The sequence below is a fragment of the Lacerta agilis genome, chromosome 12, assembly GCF_009819535.1.
Source record: "Lacerta agilis isolate rLacAgi1 chromosome 12, rLacAgi1.pri, whole genome shotgun sequence".
NCBI lineage: Eukaryota > Metazoa > Chordata > Lepidosauria > Squamata > Lacertidae > Lacerta > Lacerta agilis.
This window is the reverse complement of record NC_046323.1, coordinates 11,009,322-11,028,631: the sequence shown is the minus strand read 5'-3', so window position 1 is coordinate 11,028,631 and position 19,310 is coordinate 11,009,322. Positions and strand designations below refer to the sequence as shown.

At 43.8% G+C, this 19,310-nt stretch overlaps 1 protein-coding gene across 1 annotated transcript in view; it reads right to left on the bottom strand.

Moving 5' to 3' along the window:
• Nucleotides 1-4,931: 4,931 nt before the first annotated feature.
• LARS2 (leucyl-tRNA synthetase 2, mitochondrial) overlaps nt 4,932-19,310 on the bottom strand; it is a 60,437-nt gene continuing 46,058 nt past the window's right edge. Inside the window, 2 exon segments of the mRNA XM_033165104.1 lie at nt 4,932-5,622; nt 7,148-7,275. Coding sequence (XP_033020995.1) covers nt 5,443-5,622; nt 7,148-7,275 — 308 coding nt within the window. The 3' untranslated portion in view covers nt 4,932-5,442.

Here is a 19,310-nt window from a genome sequence, read left to right as displayed (position 1 = left end):
TTTGGAAAATCGTGCCAATTCCATTCCGTGTTATCTACATTTTGTAAATAACATACTGCCGTGATTTCTTTCTTGCAACAGTCCTTGGCTGAAAGGGCTGTCAGGCAACATTGTCATCCTGTTGTTAATTCAACTTAACAGTCCGCATGGACTTGAGAGACATTGTTAATACATTGGGGGCCTGGGAAGATTTGTGCCGATCAGTTGTTGATACCACGCCTCCCACGCAAAGGATATTTTTAGAGCTAACGTTTTCCTTGATATTTTCACACAACTCCCATAGGTCTCCACACACAAAAAGCACAATCCACCAGAAAAGTAGTTATTTAAATGGAGCACGGACAAAATTTCCTGGTAGATTCTGCTAATTATTTTTGTAGGAAGTTTTGAACCCTTTGCTGAGACCAGTGATGCCCTTTTGGGCCACTGTTGTTCCCTTTACTTCTGATGTTCAGGATTTGGGTGTTGCTGCTTACGTGGTCAGAATGGTATCACCCATGGACCAAGAGCAATAGGCTTGGGAGAATCCCTAAAACTGTTAAAAAAATAAAAATCAGTGGGAACTTTAGAAACAGCTCAGTGATAACCGAACATGCTCAAATGGCCATAGAATACTGAAAGGAGGACAAGGGACAGACGGATTTCAGGAGTGGCTGAAATCCTGAACACTTTGCAGAAATTTGTTGCAGGACCCACTTGTAAAATGTAATTTCTATTGACGGCCACTTGTCTTTCCTTAATCACAAGCTAACATGTCTTTGTCACTTGCCTGGTACATTATTGCTAATACTAGTTGTTGGGGCTTTAAAAAAAAGTAGAATAAATTTATTTTTATTTCTTAAGCTGCTATAGTAGGAAGTAGACCTTGATGTTTCTGGATTTTTAAAAAATAAAATCAGCTTTTAAAAATACTTTATATTTTGAGATTTGACAGATTTTCCCACCCCATCTTGGAAGAGTGAATAAATGGGCAAATCAGGTTTAACAACAGCCCTTCAAGGGATGGAGCATGAGACTCTTAATCACAGGGTCGTGGGTTCGATTCCCATGTTGGGTGAAAGATTCCTGCAATGCAGTGGGTTGGAATGGATTATCTTTGTGGTTCCTTCCAACTCTACAACTCTGGGCATCTGTGATCTCCTTAATTTAAAGCTGAATGCAGTACAGTCGTACCTTGGAAGTCGAACGGAATCCGTTCCGGAAGTCCATTTGACTTCTAAAATGTTCAGAAACCAAAGCTCCTGCAGCCAATCGGAAGCCCCGTTGGATGTTTGGCTTCTAAAAATAGTTTGCAAACCGGAAGTCACTTCAGGGTTTGCTGCGTTCAGGAGCCAAAACATTCGAGAACTAAGCTGTTTGAAAACCAAGGTATGACCGCACTCACTTATGTCCCAGAAAGTGCACTTAAAATTGCAGCTGTAGTATTCTGTAGCACTTCCCCTGATTTTTTGCAGGGATAGGCAACCTAAGGCCCGGGGGCCGGATGTGGCCCAATCGCCTTCTCAATCTGGCCCGTGGACAGTCCGGGAATCGGCATGTTTTTACATGAGTAGAATGTGTCCTATTATTTAAAATGCATCTCTGGGTTATTTGTGGGGCATAGGAATTTGTTCAACCCCCCCCCCCCAAAAAAAAATAGTCCGGCCCACCACATGGTCTGAGGGATGGTGGACTGGCCCATGGCTCAAAAAGGTTGCCGACCCCTGGTTCAGAGCATTATTTACCAAAATCACATCAGATGTGTTCACACCCTAGTAAGGCCATCTAGCATGTTGGCTGTTGATGTGAAGGCTGAACTGGTGGTTGCCTGTCTCTCCAATCATTCTACTAACCATTACATTTGACCAGCTTACCTTGTACATATTGCATTATTGTCTTTTCACACGCGGCCCTCTCTTTAGGATACTGGTGGTAGATGCTCGAGAAGTGAGGAGTACACCTAGTCATTTCCAAGCCAGCTTTTGCTCCTCTTTGGGCAACCTTGCTTCTGCCTGCATCCTACAAGAACATAAGAACAGCCTGCTGGACCAGGCCAGTGGTCCATCTAGTCTAGCATCCTGTTCTCACAGTGGCCAATCAGATGCTTGTGAGAAACTCTTGAGTAGCCAGGTGTACTAGGAGGCTTCTATCTATATGGACCCTAGGTTGGTCTAGGAACGTTGGGGTAATGTTGAACTGGCCAATGATAATTCCTCTTTCCCGAGAGCGTATTTTATCTTCCACGCATTTGGAGCAGTAAGTCCAGGGTGTTGAGCCCCTCCTCCCCCCAACCCCTCTTCCTTGTTTGTGCTGCAAACAACAGAAATGCATCAAGGCAATTTTGTGAACTTTCAGCCTTCTCTAATCAAGCGTGCTGCTTACGAGGCAAGTCCAAGCCCCAGGACAATACAGCATGCGAGAAATTCTGGAACTTTCGGCAAAGCACTGCCAAAGTGCTGATTGACACCCTTTCCAAGTTTATTTCGATTATTGAAAAAGGTTTTGCAAAAAAAAAAGGACCGGGTTTAGGGAAACGTCCTATAGTGGAAAGCAAACTCTTATTTGGCCCCAACAACCATCTCCAACATTTCTCCTTTTGTGGAGAATTGGCAGAGGAGGAAGCTTCCCAAGGGAATTAGTTTTTACAAGGCTATTTGCTACGGTTACTAAAAAGAAATTAAATTCCCTAACTTTTCAAATAGCTTGTGTGCTGTTGTTTTCACTCCAAGTTGGAGACAGAGAAAGCAAAGCATGCTTGTCTAGCATTCCCCTCCCCTCCCCTGGAATGGTGAACAAGATATTAGATTACACACAAGGGGAAGTATTTTCTAATGGGGGAAAACTGGTTGTGCGAATAGAGGCTTAAACAACCATGCACATGGATAAGCTCAGGGTGGAGGGAGTTATTGTAACAATGGGGTATTGTTATTTTAGCACCATTAATAATTTACGGCTTCTGAAGCATAGGAATTATCTTTTTAGGGCAGATCTAAATTCAATTCTCAATTCTAACGACCCGTAACAAATCTGCAAGGGGAAAAAGTCATCACATATATAGCAGTCAATATCAACCAATGGTGTTGACAATGGTGTTGACAATTCTTTCTCCATTCTTCCCATAGCACAAAGAGCCAGTCCTTTCCCCATCTCCAATAATTTAACCCCCAACATGTATCAAGGGGGTTTATAATTAACTTTCAGTTTCAGGAATTTTGGCACTTTATTCATACTGCATGTTTTAATATTTATTTCTATTGTTCTTATATTGTAGCCTGCAATAAGCCTTTGCAATAGGGGGATATAAAACACTTTAAATGATCCTCTAATTTACTTCTAAATAGTGTAAAGGGCAGAGCCTTGTTTCATTTCTCTCTATATAATTCTGATTGCATCCAACACTTGGATGGCTGACAGCTTAAGATCCTTTTTCCTTCCCCACCCGAACAGTGAAGATATTTTGTTAAATCACCACCGTTCTAGAGTGTATATAAATCAAAATGTAAGACTGGCTTATTATTTTATAACAATTACGCTTGATGGCTAATTGAGTTTCTGTATGCAAATGCACACAGTGAAAAACACATTATTTAAATTCCAGCTAAAATTAGGGTGGCAAATTATGCATCGTCAAAAAAGAAGGCGAAAAGAAGAGATTTGCATAACACCTGCATGTCGACTTGTATGTATGGATATATATTTAGAATTATTAAATTGTAAACAGAGCTACAAAAGATCTCACCAAAAGTGAGGAAGACTGCAGCTGGCTCAGTCTGTTGTCCAACTGGAAACTGGTCTCTCCTGCCCTTAGTTCTTATGGTTCCTTATCTATAAGCCAGACAGAAAGGCTGAACAGTTCTTCAATGAAACTAGATGAAACTAGGTATACACTGCTTAACAGGTGCAACCTGTGCTTATGGGTCACCTTTTCAACGTTGACTCAACTTTGACACCAGAGACTTTTGGATCAGATTTTTGAATGCCCAAGTCGACAGGTTTAAGTAAATCTTCATTAAAATGAAAATGTCAATAAACCAAATATAATTCTTTAAGAGCCATGCTCAAGATGGAATTGGACCGGAGATGCTGAAGGATGAGCTAACTCCTGACAATAATACAAAATGCAAAAAGGTTAATTACACATGCTCAGGTCAGTAAATATATTGAAGTTTGTGGCACGGCAACAGCCGGGCAATGTTGGGCTACACACTAGTCTGTGTTTCCTGGAGCTTCTGAAATGCTGTTCAAGGTAAACAGCTGTTTAAATTCAGCTACTGTGAGAATCTGGTTTTGATAGCTCTAACTGGGTTCCCCCCCGAAAATAATATCTACTTGTAGTATTTGCCCTTTGGAGTTCATGGATTAAAGGCTTATAAATATTGGCCATACATTATTGGGCTGATTTCCAAATTGTCAAGACAGAGAGCTGACTTGTGACTCATGGTTTGCCAAGACGATTGCACACTAAGCTCTTTGAACTGAGATGGCAAAGAAGTGAAGCCAGGAAACCTGTTCCTTTTTGTTACAGAAATTTCCGGTGCCTAGAACAACTGACTTACTGTACTAACCAAGTGGCTGAACTGGTTCAAGAGAACAGCTATACATGCTATGGAAGTTCATCATTGACTCTCCGTATTTGAAAGGCACCTTGTTTTTTATTTCCACTTTATAAAGTGCACAGACAAGATAACAACTTCCATTCTAGCCAAACATCTAAATCTGTGTGAGAATCAGAGCTAAACAAAAGACCAAAACTGGCATGTATGGATGTCCCTTGGCAAGTCTGCAATACTTGGGACTCGATCTACTACCAGCATGCTGCTTTGAAACATGGAGACAATAATTTAAACAGAGTTGTTTTGTTGTTGTTGCCTAGAATTAATTTTCATTAGCTTGTTTAAGGCTGGTGAACTCTGTGGGAATTGGTGGAAAATATAGCAAAGATGTACTCGGAATAAACAAGAAAGTAGAAAACACATTTTATTATGAATGCTGAGACTGATTAACTAAGTTGAATGGTTGTCACTAGGATCAGTGAAAGGGATGATTGATTACAACAGTGTACATTACTTTCAGTAACAATACACTGAAAATATATTTCATTATTATTTATTTTAAAAAACACCCCCTCCCAAAATATTTCTGCACAGGGAAACAAGAATAAGGATGCATTTTACTGCATTACAGCTTATCCCTGCACCAAATACTCACAGCAACACTTTTGCTTGTATGTGGCAACAGTGATAAAAACAAAAGCCAGCTTTTGTACATGATTTCCAGAGAAATATTTGCAGAAGTGCTCATGTTCATTGATTATATACAAGTTAGCTTTTGCTTCTTTATCACTCAGCGCTTTAATTTTTCTGCCCTCTGCAGCATCTTGGTTGGAGAATACGGCCGAGTTTCTTTTTCCCCACTTTAATGGAAAGTGATAAACAGGCAGTTTTAAGAAAATACGGCTACCAACTATTCCTGGATAAGGAAGTTGACAAGCGCAGTTCTAGGAGACAATATGAACTTTGTAATGGTGCGTCCTTGGAGATATTCAGTCCCCAGCTTACTTTGAACAACCAGTTCACGAACTACTTCTGCGTCTCGGGACACTTGTTGAGGTACACCAACTTTTCCACAGGGTTTGTTGTTGATCTGGAAGGCGAAAAGGAGACAGAGATGAGAATCAAAAGGAGATGTCTACAAATGGGCCCTCAAGTTTCTTGTCCATTTACCCCTATTTGCTAGATAAATAATTCAGTTATTATTTAGAACTTTCAATCCATTCATTAGACTTCTGTTACCTTGCGTCAGTCTGCTTTTTGTCCCTGTATGTTATCATATGTATAGCCCTATGCTAACTTAGCCAATCTAGCTGGGTTTTGTTTTAAAAATAAGTTACACATAAAAGGTCAGAGAGGCTGCCTTATGGAATAAATGAATCATAGAACAGAATCACAGAGTTGGAAGGCGCCATGAGGGTCATCTAGTCCGGAATCTTTTGCCCAATGTCAGTACACTTGTGGAGCTTTGTAAATGCAAAATCTGGAACAAGATTTTATTTCACCAGCTGATCTTGGTTTGTATACATGAAACTACCGCCAGTGTCAGCTTCCCCACCAATAATGTGCCTCTACATGACCAAGCAGGTCACTTTCCTGCCCCAAACAGTGGCAACAAAGGTGTGCAATGTGAGCAGGTAAACACAGGACCAGGTATCGGAACACAGTCTAAGCAGAATCTATGCCTTTGGGGGGGGGGACTTGGCAGAGGAATACCATTTGTAGCAGCAGCTCCGTGTCATGTAGTTCTGCTCTAATTATTTTCATGTCAGACTGTGATTAGACTTCTCTGTAGGGTTTTGTACCAGTGGAGGAATGTCCCAGGCCCAATCAGGTCCTCTTGTTTCCACACAGTCTCTTGTCACTGCCCAACTCCCACCCCATGTCTCTGAATTATGGTCCCATCCTGGGTATGGGCCACTTCCACTCCCGAGGTCACATCAACTAGATCTAGGGCTGCTAAAAGGACGGGCTGCAGTGCAGTGGTGTTACACAAACTCTCTGTACGCAAACCAAGCTGGGAATAGCTCTCCAGGTATGGCTGGGAGAGATTTCTGCCTGAAACCCCAGACAGCCATTCCCAGTGAGGGCAGGTAATACTAAACCAGGTGGACCAATGTACTGAGTAGGAGTGACTGAGATGGAGGAGGTGTGTTGGTCCTTTGACAGTGGCATCACTACTGCTTACCAGTTTGGTGCAGCAGCAGGCAAGATTGGGGTGATGTCAGCACACCGGCAGAGCCAATTCTGCACTGGTACGTCCTTGCTACTGCCCAGTCCCCACATGGTCCTGGTAAGTTGCAGAAATGCTGCCACCAGGAGTGGTTACACGCTGCAGCCCTTCCATGCCAGCTATTCCTGACTCTGTATTAAGGCGGCCAGCTCTAACTTTCCAAGTAGAAAACACAGAGTAATCACTAACTGAACCAACTGGGGAGGCGGGATTGAGGCAAGGGCTTCTGTTGCTTTGAAACCTACGCTTCTGCCATTGCTGAGTTTATTTCCAAGACAATCTGCTGGGCCTTAACAGCAGCAAAATTAACCCCCCCCCCCATAGGTGATGCAAGAATATTTACAAGTCTTACGATCGCAACCAAAGGAAGAGTACATGTTCTCACCAGAACGGAGACTTGCACTATTTCTGGCAGCTGTTCAGACTTTGGGTCCACCGTAGGCCAGGACTGCTGCAATACGTCCATGTGCCAGAGATGATGAGTACAAAGTTTGTTTTGAGCGTGAGACAAGCCTGAAACACAACATCAATGGATTGCTTGTACTTAAAATGAAACATTTGTTTTCGCAGTTTGCTTGCTCCGTTTGAGCACTGCCCAGAGAGCAGAACCGTTGGGAGTTTGTTTTAGCACAGAACTGCTGATATCCAGTAAGCTGAATGTGTACCAGATTGCGCATCACAAACCAAAGAAAGCTCTGCTGTCTGAAATTCAAGCAACAGGTTAAGGGAAGATGAGAAAAATAGTCTTATGCTATTCTTAAGGGGCTTAAAAACAGATGGGGACAGGAGATTTAATCATCATCATCATCTTAGATTTGTTAGCTGCTTGTCACATGAAGCTTGTCTCCAGGTGACTTACACATTTAAAAACAATCTAATATATTTACTTATTTATTGAATTTATATATGCCCTATACCTGCAGGTCTCAGTACATTATGGTACATGATACCATAAAAACAGAACAAAACCACCCCACTAGAAGTCACAGCACACAAGGAACATGACAAATATATCTACTCATTAAAGCTTAATTTAGACTGCATAACAGATAGATTTGGGAGTGAGCCCCAAACATAATGGGGACTATATTCTGTGTATATATTTACAGGATTGCACTGCAAGAGACAGTTATGATAATAAAAGAAAACTATAATACTTTCAAAATATAGTGCATTATCCAGTCAAAGTTAGACACATGCTAATCTTCTGTCGTGCTGAAATGAACTACTTAATGTTAGCTGGCTCATGACCACAGTCTGTTGGACAAAAAGCTAGATACTCAGCTTTTTGTAAATCACAGAAATGGTTTTGGACACAGAGTCCGTAGCCTGACACAAAAGATGTGTGTTTGTGTGTGTGTGTGTGGCAGCCAATTTTATTTTACCCATTTTAATATTTTAAACCACTTTTTTTGTAACTCAACCAAGGCAGTGTGCAACAAACCAAAACAATAAAAACAAAAACATAATGATAATATTCATTAGAAACAAGTTCTCTGTGCAGCCACAACACGTGGTCTTCTTTGTGTGGAGTAGTTCTCCAACAATGTACTTAGGTGGCAAAATTAAGCAGTCTCAATCGCAAGTACATGCGTGAAACCTTTCAAAGTGTAAAGGAAAGTAATAAGCTACTTGAACAGTGATTCATTTTTCTTGCTGGCCCTTTCTGGTTAGGACTTTTCCGTTTGTAAATGAGCTCAGTTCTTTCCTAGACATCACAGGTTACATGGGAAAGCAGAAAACATGCAATTATAGGCCACTCCTTATTTTCCTGTTCAACAGGGATTTCTCACAACATAACAAATCCTCCATCCCTCACCTTTCTGAAAAAAATAACAAATAAGTGACATGGCGGATCCAGATATATAACATTTAAAAAAAAACAACCTCAGAGGAGGAGAACTCTGGGACAATAGCAATACTGCAAAATTGAGATTTGTTGACGAGGAATTGCTAACTGAAGGCATACTATACAAAATTGTGAAACGACGCCACTTAGAATTCCTTGGGCAGGAAAGCTAAAACAAAGTTGTTTTCAAAACTTGGAAGTTTCTGTTTATTTAGCTTATTTGCTTTTCTGTGCCAATTCTCACTTTTGGAACCCAAATAGAAGCCATCGTTACCATCCGTAGCTCCAAGGTGAATGGAGTTTTCAGTACTTCCCATATTCATAAACATTATAAAAAAGTCACAATCCTATACAGTCAAACTTCGGTTGTTGAACGTAATCTGATTTGGAAGATTGTTCGACTTCCGAAAATGTTTGACAATGGATGCATGGCTTCTGATTGGTTGCAAGAGCTTCTTGCACTCAAACAGAAGCTGTGTCAGACGTTCAAGTTCTGAGGAACGTTAGAAAACCGGAGCATTTACTTCTGGTTTTTCGGCATTCAAGAAACAAAATGTTCCAAAACGGAGCCATTCAAGAACCGAGGTTTGACTGTACACATATCTGGGAGTGTTTGAGGGTTTACTTTGAAGTAGACCTGTATAGGAGAGCACTGTTTATGATCCAAAAGCAGCTCCATCTGCTTAAACCAGGGATGGGCAAAATGTAGCCCTCCAGGTATTGTTTCCCCATCAATCCCAGCCAGCATGACCAATGCTCCAGGGGTGATGGGATTTGTAGTCTAACGAGATCTGCAAGGCCACAGATTCTCTACCCTGGCTGAAACCAACAGAAAGAAAGATTTTACAGAAATAGGAATCACTTGTCAAACTTCTTAAAAATATTTTAAAAGTTTCCAGATTCCAAAACCTCCTTCCATATACCTAGATATAGCTGAAACGTTGGGTTTTGTTCCAGGAACTTGATAACTTCACAATGTGAAGGACAACATCAGTGACTGAACTCCACAGAATATATTCTTTGCGGGTAGGGGGGAATTCAGATAATTAAACTAGTTTTCTGACCAAGGCCACAAATCATACGGAGGGGCTTTTACACCATCTAGAAAGAACAAGAATCACCACCAAACACAGCAAAACAGTATAGTGTGCACAAAGGGAACTTTCTTTATTATTTAGGCAAAGATAGCACTGTGGGTTAAACCACAGAGTCTAGGGCTTGCCGATCAGAAGGTCGGCGGTTCGAATCCCTGCGACGGAGTGAGCTCCTGTTGTTCGGTCCTAGCTCCTGCCCACCTAGCAGTTCGAAAGCACGTCAAAAGTGCAAGTAGATAAATAGGGACCGCTCCAGCGGGAAGGTAAACGGCGTTTCCGTGTGCTGCTCTGGTTAGCCAGAAGCAGCTTTGTCATGCTGGCCACATGACCCGGAAGCTGTCTGCGGACAAACGCCGGCTCCCTCGGCCTATAGAGCGAGATGAGCGCCGCAACCCCAGAGTCGGACACGACTGGACCTGATGGTCAGGGGTCCCTTTACCTTTACCTTTAGCAGAGCCCCACATCCCTGCAAAATAAGTGTGAACTTAAAGCAGATAAATCACTTATATGGGATATATACATGACAAATATATTCTCTGCACAGTACTTCTAATGCCCTTCATTTGTTGTGTCTACATGTGGGAGGACTGTGAAAACTGGCGAGGCAACATAACCGACACAAAACAAACAGGAAAATCTTAAATGAAAGTAAAGAAGACTTCACTCTTGTTAATGTATCTTTTGCAAGATAACTTTTCTTGATGGGACTCCTAGCATAACATAAAGCCTTCCAGATCCAGTAATCTTACATCCTTATCTGGATAGAAAATATATTTTATTTCACAAACAGTCAAGTATCTTATATGTGGTGTCTGAATGTTACTCAGATGCAAGGTTCCAGGAAGGAAACAGATTTCCTCATCCTGTTCATGTTTGCAAATTGCCAAGTTATCAGTCTGGTGAACTCTGGCCAGCAGTAAAAGGCTGAGTGACATGTTTTGGCAGTGCATATGCAGAAGGGATGACATGTGGGCTAGTGGAGCACTCTGAATTTAAAAGGAGACACGAAGAGCAAACGAGAAAACATTGCTGAGGTAGATTATCAGAACAATTGGACTCCGCAAAATACGAAATATCAGGACACTCTAAACCTCTCAAGTTTCACTGGTTGAAGTGGATTGGGGGTTACAAGTACTTTTCTACAACTAAATTGAACAATGGTACAGTTACGGTTTGAACAAAATGGTCAACCTCCTTGAAAAGCTTTACTATCACTAAGAAAACTTGCATAGTTTTTTCTAGCTGAAAACTACACATTTATTTATTTATTTATCATTGCTTAATATTACAAAAATTTCTAAACAATTGAAATACAGTCCTATCTTGGTTATTGAACGCCCTGGAACTCGAACATTTTGGCTTCCGAACACCGTAAACCCGGAAGTGATTGTTCCGATCTGCAGGAGCTTCCTGCAGCTAATCAGAAGCCGTGATTTGGTTTTGGAAGTCGAACGGACTTCGAGAACAGATTCCGTTTGACTTCCAAGGTACGACTGTAAAAATATAAATGTGACAGTGACATTCAGTAAGATTTCTAAAAATTAGATAAGCACAAGTTTAAAAGCAAAACAAACTACCACAAATAAAACTGAGACATGTACAAAATGGAGAATTAAAAATTAAGATTTCAGGAAAGATTTGATTGCACTGGGGGAGGTGGTCTGAAAGGTATGCTTTCCCCTAGTGGTTTAGGGTTTTAAATGCCAGCAACAATGCCTTAAACCCTATATTATGGTAGGTAAGAACAGGACTCTGGGAAATTCAATAATGGGTTTACATAAGCTCTTCTGATGCATACCATGACCAGAAAATGAAAAGAAAGGCTTATCTTGAAGAATTTCCTTCTTCCTAGCAGAGGAGGGAATCTGTCCATATATTAGGCCCACTTATCATGGGCAACTAAAATATTTTTTTATGCAGAAGCTATGCTTGGCTGCTTTTTGAAATATGATTTGAAGCTCCTAATAACCTAGGGATAACAAGGGGCACTAAAAACTATTAGCTCAAGGCAGGCTACTAGAACAGAGCAAGACACAAAGGTAACATGAAATAAGTCCTCAAAGGCCGTTATAGCACTTAAAAAATAATTCAGCCAAGGGGAACTCAGGGTAAATAAGTACTAAACATAATGCACTCCCATAGCCCCCTGCCTATTAATGTGCTGGGAATGTAAGAATTATGCAGTAAACACTTCCCCGCCACAAAATCCTAGGAAGACAAAAAAGTCATTTATCTTGAGGGCAGTTCAAAGAACTTAATATGAGATTGGATAAATGCCAGTGTATGCTTTCCTGTTTGCTATTTCTCTCAGCCAGCAGATTTTTAAATAAAAAATAACAAATGCAGTGATCAGTTATTTCCTACGAGAACTGCTAGACAGACCTAAGAATCTGTCTTCTTGCATTAAAAGATAGGTGCTTCTAACTGGTAAGCTGCTTGACTGGCATGTGTCATTCAAAGGCACAAACCACTTTGAAGCACATGGCAAAGGAAAGGTCAGCTCAGTGGCACAGCATCTGCTTTGTGTGCAGAAGGTCCCAGGTTATCGATCACCTGCATGTCCAGGTAGGTATGAGGGAGACTCCCTGCCTGAAACCCTGGAAAGCCGCTGCCAATCAGCATAGGCGATACTGAGCTAGATGGACCAATGGGCTGATTTTATATACAGTGAGGGGGGGGAAGTATTTGATCCCCTGCTAAATTTGCCCGTTTGCCCTCTGACGAAGAAATGATCAGTCCATAATTTTAATGGTAGGTTTATTGTAGCTGTGAGAGACAGAATAACAACAGGAAAACCCCCCAGAAACCCCGAAGACAAAAGTCAGAGATTGATGTGAGTGAAATAAGTATTTCTGAATAAATAAAATTATACATAAAGATGTTGAGAAGTGCCCAGCTACCTTAAAGGCAAAGCCAGCCTGCAGCATCGCTGTTAACACCTGCCATCTCCATTCCCTTTGTGACCTAACTCTTGCACAAGAAGAACACCAAGATTGGTGGGTTCATTTTCCACATGGGAGCAGGGTGGAGTGGGGGGCACAGAAACTACCAGTTAATTCCTTTGGCTACTTAAGCCATCTGTGGCCTTTTAAACTGGGGAGGGGGTATTGTTTGTGTTGCTTACGATGGTGTGTATTTTTGTGTTTTTATACTGTAAATCGACCTGGGATCCTTGGGTTGAGAAATTTAAATAAATAGAATATTGAGCGAATTCAGCCCGTTTCACCCCTGCCTCTGCATGGCCAGAGCATACAAGATCTGTGGGTTGTTCGAAATATACAGTCAAACCAGGGCCCCCAAAGAAAGAAGCTACATTAAGATTAGTGATGAAGATGTATGGGAGGAAGGAGAAAAACAATAGGTGGCGTAAAACACAAACGAAACAATTCCCTCTCTAAGGTGGTCTCGCTAGCGTCACGGGTAATCTTTGCTCATCACAAAAAAATCCATTTGAGATTCCTCTTTTAAGATTTCTCTTTAAATCGCTTGTGCTAGCTGGTCAATCTCAAATGTATTTTGTGATGAGCAAAGATGACAACAATGGCCGATGACAACAAATGGGGAATAACCCCCATTTTACTCATGGAATGGGTGTGTATGGATGTGGCAGGATCTTCCAATTAAATAGGTCCATGTGTGCTTGGGACCCCTCTTAAGCACAGAGTTTTAGATGCTCAGCACATCCATCACATAGACAAGGAGCTGCTGGAGTGGGACACCAGTGGTTCTCATAACACCAGAAAAAGAAAAGACGTGAAATGAGACAGTTTTTTCATCTACTCCTGGACGACAGAACAAATCGAGGCTGTGCACCAGGAGGGTGCTTGACATGCAGCAAGAAAGTCTCTACCTAATGCGGAAGGCAAAGTATTTATGCCACTGGGTTTTAAGGAGACAGATGTTTTATTCTTACACTACAATATTTCCTGTACAGCTACTTCATTATTTTCTTTTACTTATTTTGGTCTACTTCCCTATCCCTGAAGGGACGCCGAGAAGTCAAAGGGGCAACAAAACAGAGCTTCCACATTACATTAAATGATTAGACCAAGCCAATATGGATGTGAAAGAGCCACTGGAGAAGGGGAAGGGCGGGCCGGGATGTCCAAAAGAACGGGAAAACGTGGGTTTTGCAAGAACTTCTGCAGCTACAGTACCCAGAGGGATAACTGCGTTGGTCTGTAGCAGCATCAGCATCATCATCAACAACAACAGAATCTAAAGCCCTTTAAAGACTAACACATTTACTGTGCCAAAGTTTTGCAGACCAGAACCCACACTCCGATAAAGTGAATATTCAATAAAAGCGGAGGCCAAACTAATGTGCCAGTCTTTAAAGCACCAACAGATTCTGTCGTTTTTACTGTGACAAAGACCCGTACTGACAAAGGTTCATAATTTAGCTCTTGTCTGTTCTGGTTCTTATGTGGGCTTTGTTCCTTTCCTGTTTATTTGTTGGTTTAGTTCATGCGGCTGTATTAATTTTATGGATGCTTCAGTGTTGCTGTTTGTTCAAGAACCACTCTTCACATTAATATGATAAAGTGGTTGTCAACATTCCCCTACCTAAGATCCCAGACCCTAGGTGGTCCCTTCTTTGTAAAGGACCTTCTATTGAGGGCCCAACTAAGGGTTTTGTTACCCCCTTTTCGTCACTGGACAGCCTCCTGCTTTTTATGATTCAGCATCCCTGCCCATTCCATTTTTCCTTCCCCTCTTTTACTGGCCCCACCACTGGTGGTACATAGTCTCAGACCACTTTTCACTCCTTTCCTTTCCTTTCCTTTCCTTTCCTTCACCTCAAATCTCCCTTAGGACCCTTGTACTTATGGGACTGCCTCTCCTGGTATGCCTCACAGAGGACCTTAAGGTCCACAAATAACAATAGCTTAAGGGTCCCAGGCCCAAAAGAAGCCAGATTATCCTCCACAAGGGCCAGGGCTTTTTCAGTGTTGGCTCCGACCTGGTGGAATACTCTGTCCAACGAGACTAGGGCCCTGCGGGACCTGACCTCCTTCCGCAGGGCCTGTAAGACAGAGTTATTCTGCCTGGCCTTTAATCTAGCCTGATCCCCTATTCCTTTCCCCCTTTCCCTTTTTTCTGAAGAAACCCTTCTGGGTCCCCACATTACAATTCCTCCCTGGTCTCCCTACTGGCCTAGCATGACTAACTCGGCCAGTTAGCCCTGGTGATCCCATGGATGTTTGTTTTTTATGCTGTTTCTTAAGTTGTTTTAATCATTGTCTTACATTTGTTGTTAGCCGCCCTGAGCCCGGTTTTTGGATCGGGAAGGGCAGGGTAGAAATTAATAATAATAATAATAATAATAATAATAATAATAATAATAATAATAATAATAATTAGTGCTCTTCTTTTCTCTCTAACACTTCCTCCTCCCTCCCTCATCATAGAAACCAACTCCTAAGGGATGAGGTCCCTTCGCCCCCCCATGAAATATTTGAGGGGTCCGCCCCCCAAGTTGATGGGTGTGCCCATTCAAATGGTGCCCGGGCACCGCATCTTGTGATCGTTTATGCGGGGCATGGCTTACCTGGCTCCCTGTAGTGGAAACTCGCGGAAGATCTTTGTAATCACGAGGAGTCAGGTTACATGTCCTATTCCCTTTTCCTCCTCTAATTAGCAAAGTAAGGTTGCTTGTGAGGAGGATGCAATTAGTCGAGAACACCTTCAGCTGCCAATGACCTTGGCCAAGCCACACTCAGGTGCCTGATTCCCTGACCATTCGGGAATGGTGCCTGATAGCCAGGTGAAAACAATCAAACTTAAGTCAGCTATATAAGCAAGGGAATGGAGGGGACAGATTGGGGCTTCGCCACAGACTAGGTCTTGGGTGCTGTGGGGTTTCTGGTGTGAGGGATCTCTCCCGCTGCTCTCTTGAAGCCCCGGGCGGCAGAAGAGGAGGAGATTTGTGTTTGGGCGTTGGTCAGGTACGCTACGTTTGTCTGATTGTATCTAGAAAATTAAAGCATACTTTTTTTTGTGTTCTTCTTCCATCTGTGTGTTTTATTGGATCCAGATTCAAAAAAAAGGAGAACCCTGCCCCTTGGCAGAACATTTGGCGCTGTGAGCAGGATCTGGAGACAATGCCCTGGTGGAAGAAGAAAAGCCCTAGGCAGGAGGATGGCCAGAGCCACATCCCTGGTTGGCCCAGCACTAGTGCTTGGGCACCAGTGGCTCAAATTTTGAACCAGTTGACCCCACCAGTGTCATGGGATGCTGAGATGGCTGGGTTTGGAGGTGCTACCCCTATGGCTGTGTCTAAGTGTTTGCAGCTAATGGGGATAGAGAAAGGTGCGGGGCAGAAGACAGTGGGGGGGCTTGGATGGGTCCTACTCACTGCGCTCCGGAGTGTTTGGGAGCAATTAGAAGCCTCTCAGAGGAAGGTACAGCAGCAATTAGAGGACATCGCTGCTTTAAAGGACCAGCAGGCAATTCTTAAGGAGGTGCTAGAAAGCGCTCGGGGGAGGGAAGAACTGGCTAAGGAGCGGGCTGCCACTATGGCTATTCGCTTCGCTAAAATGAAACGCCCAAAGCGGGTAAGAAAGAAGTGTATCCCTAACCCTCGGAAGGTTAGAGCCCTCATTGCTTCCCGGGAATGGGACCCCAAGACATGGAGTGGGGACATTTGGGATTCTAGTGATGAGGAGTCAGAATGGACAGAGGGAGAAGATGAGGGGAATGAAGAGGAATGGGTTGCTGAGGCACGTCCTCTAGTGACCAACAAGAGTAAGGGACCGCCAGGTAACCCACAAGCGGCCCAGGCCACCCGGATAGTACGGGATTACACTCAGCAGGAGTTGGCGGAAATGGCAAAGACAAACAGGCAAAAACCCGGGGAGGGGTTGAGCCAATGGCTGGTTAGGTTGTGGGACCAGGGAACTACCAGTCTTTACTTGACGGGGGAGGAGTTGGTAAAATTGGGGACCCTATCTCGTGATACATTGGTTAATCAGTTTTTGCGCATGCCTAATTTGGGTGCAACAGGTTCCCTATTTCAGTGGTGTGTAGAGGCTGTATACGCCAGATACCCCGCCCCAATGGATTGGGAAGAACAGCCAGGCCCCTGGCAAACCATTGAGGAAGCCATAGAACAGCTGCGTGGCATGGCTTTGCAGGCTGGGATCTATCAGCAAGGGTTCCAGGGACCAGAGAGTCAGCGTCTCACTGCCGGCATGAGGGCGCGGCTGTTAAAGGGCGCACCTTCACATATGCGTGGCCCATTGTTAGCGCTGCTGGGCCCCGCCCAAGGGAGACCTGTTGGTGAAGTTGCTCTCTTGATAGGACAATTAGGGGAGGCAGAGAGAGAAAATGTCGCTAAACCCCGCGCCCGAATAGCACAGGAGAAGGGAAAGTCAGGGACTGATAAGAAGTCCTTCACCAGGACAGATAAAACATCCTCCACCCCTAAGGTGACGAGGAAGCAGATGTTTTTGGAATTATTGGAAGCAGGGGTTCGCAAGGAAGATATAGATGGCATTCCCACTGCAGAAATGTACAACTTGTGGAAGCAAAAATGTGCAGGGAAAATTAAAAAGGAGGGGACTGGCCCCCGGGTCAGGGGCACGGTTACGCCGACTGCCCCACCCCCGGAGTCACTGTACCCCTCTTTGTCAGAACATAGGTGGGAAATACCCCAACCTACTGGATAGGGGTGTGGCAGGGCTCCAGCGGTGAGGCCAATAAAGACGGCTATCCCTGGGGACCCGCGCCCACACATTCCCTTAACCATTCATTGGTCCAAAGCAAATGTGCAGCGAGTGTTAGCTCTCATGGATACTGGAGCTGAGGTCACTCTGATATATGGTAATCCAGCAAAACATAAGGGAGAGATTGTATATATTAACGCGTATGGGGATGGGGAAGAACTCACCACCCGAGTAAGACTGCGTGTGGCTTTGGGGGATTCGCTCCCCTTTTGGGCAAGAGTCTACATATCCCATGTACCAGAGTACATCATTGGGATAGACCTGTTGCAAGGTCGGGAGTTTTATACCCCGCTAGGAAGATACGTTTTTGGGGTCAGAGCAATCACAGTAGGTAGGGCCAAGTGGACCCCACTCAAGATACCACCACCTGCCAAGCCTGTAAATGTTAAACAATATCGGCTTCCAGGTGGCCATGAAGAAATATCTCGTACAATCCAAGGGCTCCTTGAGGTGGGGATATTAAGGCCGGCTGCATCTCCCTTTAACGCCCCCGTGTGGCCAGTGAAAAAGCCTGACGGTACATGGAGGATGACGGTAGATTATCGTCAACTGAACAAACATGCCCCGCCCCTGGCCGTAGCTGTACCTGATATGGTAACTTTGTTAGAACATATTGAGAAGAACGCCGGGGTGTGGCATGCGGTAATTGACTTAGCAAATGCCTTCTTCTCTATCCCAATTGATGCAGAATCGCAAGATCAGTTTGCTTTTACATGGGAGGGAAGACAGTATACTTTCCAAGTCTTACCGCAAGGGTATCTGCATAGTCCCACCTTATGTCATGGGCTAGTGGCTAGGGACCTGCAGCAGATTACACTGAGCCTAGCCCTGTTTTTAGCCCACTACATTGATGATGTCTTTATGTCGGGACCCACGGAAGAAGATGTGCAGCAAGGGTTAATAACAGTGATTGACCATATGCGGTCCCGAGGGTGGGAGATCAACCCCAAGAAAATTCAGGGCCCTGCTCAGCAGGTACAATTCCTAGGGGTGGTGTGGGCTGGACCAGTGAGGCATATCCCTGAAAAAGTTCTGAATGTAATCGCTACCCTCCAGGCTCCTACGTCCAAAACCGAAGCCCAGCGGCTGGTAGGACTGATGGGGTACTGGAGACAGCATATACCACATCTAGCCCAGATACTAAGACCCGTGTATAACGTGACACGAAAGAAGGCTCAGTTTGAATGGGGGGAGCTGCAGGAGAAAGCTCTGTCTGATGCCAAAGCGGCCGTGGCAGCTGCTATTCCTTTAGGTCCTTACCTTAAAGGGCAACCATTTGAGTTACAAGTCTCTGCAAATAAGGAAGTTGCAGTCTGGAGCTTGTGGCAGAAAAGCCTGCAGGGGAAGCGCGTCCCCCTAGGATTTTGGTCTCGTAAATTGCCCACCGTTCAGTACACCCCTTTTGAAAAGCAGCTTTTAGCATGCTATTGGGCCTTGGTTGAAACTGCTAGGCTAACTGGATCCGACCCTGTTGTATTACGACCAGCCATTCCTATCATGGCTTGGGTGAATGATAATTCTACCAGTCCCAGGGTAGGGAGAGCTCAACAATCTTCCCTTATAAAGTGGAAGTGGTATATTGCAGAAAGAGCTAGACCTGGTTCTCATGGGGTGAGCGCACTGCAGGAGCAAGTGTTGGCTGTGACTCCTACAGGGGAAGAAATCCAAGAAATTCCTAGCTTAGAACTTAAAGATCCCCCAGCACAGGAAGCTCCCCCGTATGAGCAGGTTACTCATGACGAAGTCTGGTTCACCGATGGCTCCGCCCGTTACCAGGGAAATGAGCGAGTCTGGCGTGCCGCCGCTTTAAATCCTCGAAAACAAATTACTCTGACCAGAGGAGGAAAAGGGAAGTCCAGCCAATATGCTGAGTTAATG